This window comes from Notolepis coatsorum, assembly GCF_963971535.1.
Source record: "Notolepis coatsorum genome assembly, contig: SCAFFOLD_620, whole genome shotgun sequence".
Taxonomy (NCBI): Eukaryota; Metazoa; Chordata; class Actinopteri; order Aulopiformes; family Paralepididae; genus Notolepis; species Notolepis coatsorum.
In genome coordinates this window covers 50376-52875 of record NW_028174321.1, presented here as the reverse complement: position 1 = coordinate 52875, position 2500 = coordinate 50376, and the positions used below count along the sequence as shown (strand labels likewise).

Below are 2500 nucleotides of genomic sequence, written 5' to 3'. Positions count from 1 at the left end.
TATCTCGTGACATCAGAGAAACAGATGCTTTCAAACGGTCGATGCTGATAATGTGATATGGAAACATATGGTTCATTAACACGTTTACCGAGCCGTGAAATGTGCTCTTGCTGCTTCTTTAATTGACACATAGGATTATCAGGTTACAGCAAGTCATGAGCCCTATTTAGAGCCAATGAAAATCACACAACATGACATTAAAGTAGGCCGGGGTATCTGCAGGTGTCAACAGGTTCAATTCAAGACCTTTTTAATACCACTTTTAGAGCCAGATTTAATACCGATTTCATGCCCATACTAGCAAGAAAAACGACAAACACATAGCGACACTGTTTCACGTGTGCACCTATTTAAACGTGTTCCATACACGCTCTCTCCAGACGCTCCCGGTAGCCCTGCAAAAAAACAACCACTTGAATACAAACACATTTCATTGTATTTAATATCATTTCATCTCCCGACAGCCAGGCCGCCTCGCCTAAAAATGTAATACATGTGCAAATGAAATGTAAGACTTTCTAATACCTTTTATTAAGGCCATTTAAATGGAGAATTATGAATGTAATACTTTTTAAGACTTTTTAGTATACCCCTGTAGGCTTTTGTCACTATATGGATACGTATACTGCAGTTAGTAATCCTGGTTGATTGTTGGTGAACTTATATGGAGGAATAATTCATAACTCATTCATTCCTTCTTAAGCTTGCAGCTAGAACGTGTCTAGTGTCGGGTCAAGAGGAAAGATCCTTTAGGATTGAAACTTTGCCTTTCAATAAACAAGTTCTACGTATATATATATTATATATTATATATACATTAATATATTTATATTTACTGCATATATATATATGTATATATTTCCATATCTCTCTGAATATACCTGCATATAATCCTTCTATATAGCTACTTATACACCTGCATATAACCCATATAACTCTGTGTGTCTGTACATACCTGCATATAATATATAATATTACTAGTGCACTTTATTGTTACATTTGCAGTTCTAGTTGCAAGCTGAAGACAGCGTACGGCACCTCCTCTCCATCCTGGTTTCCCTCGGAAGTAAAAAAAAAAACGAACTGAAAACATCACTTTGATGAACGATGAGGCAGCAGCAGCGTGTCTAAGCTTTTATTTGGACGACAAACCCGGCATGACGTCGAACTCACATCATCACATCTGTTAGAACGGTCGATTATTTGATAGATTACGATATTATAATATTTTTTTAAACATTTGTAATTACACATAATATAATTCGATAAACTCATTATCATTTCCCCGTTAAGGTGCCCTCGTTTATATTCTCTCGGAACTCGTCCACCACCTGTGTAGCACACTATATACAATCCGCCGACTTCACTGAAGTACAGCCGTTTGGAATAAACCCCGCCTCCGCGCGGTCCGCTCCGCCCCCTCAGTCCCACCTAAAGTCGTGTCCCACCGTCTCGTAGAACTTGACGTTGAACGGCCGGTAGAAGTCCCTCAGCTGCTCGATGACCTCCCCGTCGATCTGCACGTGAGTCCTGCCCTTGGACTTGCCCAGGCACCGCGGCTGCCCGCTGCTCTCCGGCTTCTTCAGGCACGGGAAGCCCTTGGTGCGGTTGAAGTAGAAGTGCTTGTCCGTGACGATGCGCTTGAGCCCCAGGAAGTCCTGCACGCGGCCCAGCTCGCCCGCCGGGTCCGTGATCAGCCGCTCGCCGCTCACGAAGTGGATCTGCGACAGGCGGAAGTACTGCAGCCAGTTCTCCAGGTGCACCACGTACAGGCCGATGCGGATGGCGTTCCACGAGGCATCCACCAGGCCCAGCGTGCGGTTCTTGAAGGCCAGCTCCTCGAAGGCGGGGATGTCGGGCTTCTTGGACAGGGTCTGGGTGTAGTCCGAGATGGCCCGGGTGACGGGGTCGCGCACCACCACGATCAGCTTGGTGCCCCGGGACATGCTGGAGATCCGTCGCGGGGCCTCGCGGGTCACGAAGTAGCTCGGCGTCTTCTCCAGCGTGATCTGACTGTCGAGGGTCCGCGGCATTAATCCCCTGAGTGGAGAGCGAGAGAGAGAGAGAGAGAGAGAGAGAGAGAGAGAGAGAGAGAGAGAGAGAGAGAGAGAGAGAGAGAGAGAGAGAGAGAGAGAGAGAGAGAGAGAGAGAGAGAGAGAGAGAGAGAGAGAGAGAGAGAGATAGGGAGAGAGAGAGAGAGAGAGAGAGAGAGAGAGAGAGAGAGAGAGAGAGAGAGAGAGAGAGAGAGAGAGAGAGAGAGAGAGAGAGAGAGAGAGAGAGAGAGGAAACAAACACAAAGACACAACGAAAACGATCAGGTTTTTAATAACCACAGTTAACACTAGCACAGCCGACAAGAGGTCACATGACCCCGAGGCAGTTTCAATACATGTATCCTCGTCACTCGGTCGAGCTCCAGCTCTGTCACTCAATGACTTTTCCTAAAAGTACCCGTTTTATCTGCAGCACGGTTTCTGACATTTCTAAATGACTTCAGGAA

At 46.2% G+C, this 2500-nt stretch overlaps 1 protein-coding gene across 1 annotated transcript; it reads right to left on the bottom strand.

Annotated features, from left to right (window-relative positions):
* Positions 1-1421: 1421 nt before the first annotated feature.
* Positions 1422-2033, bottom strand: LOC311247584 (heparan sulfate glucosamine 3-O-sulfotransferase 2-like; the record flags this gene model as incomplete). The annotated part of the gene is made up of 1 exon (XM_084338615.1): positions 1422-2033. The coding sequence occupies one exon, from the start codon at positions 2031-2033 to the stop codon at positions 1422-1424; it is 612 nt and encodes a 203-aa protein (XP_084194741.1).
* Positions 2034-2500: the final 467 nt, after the last annotated feature.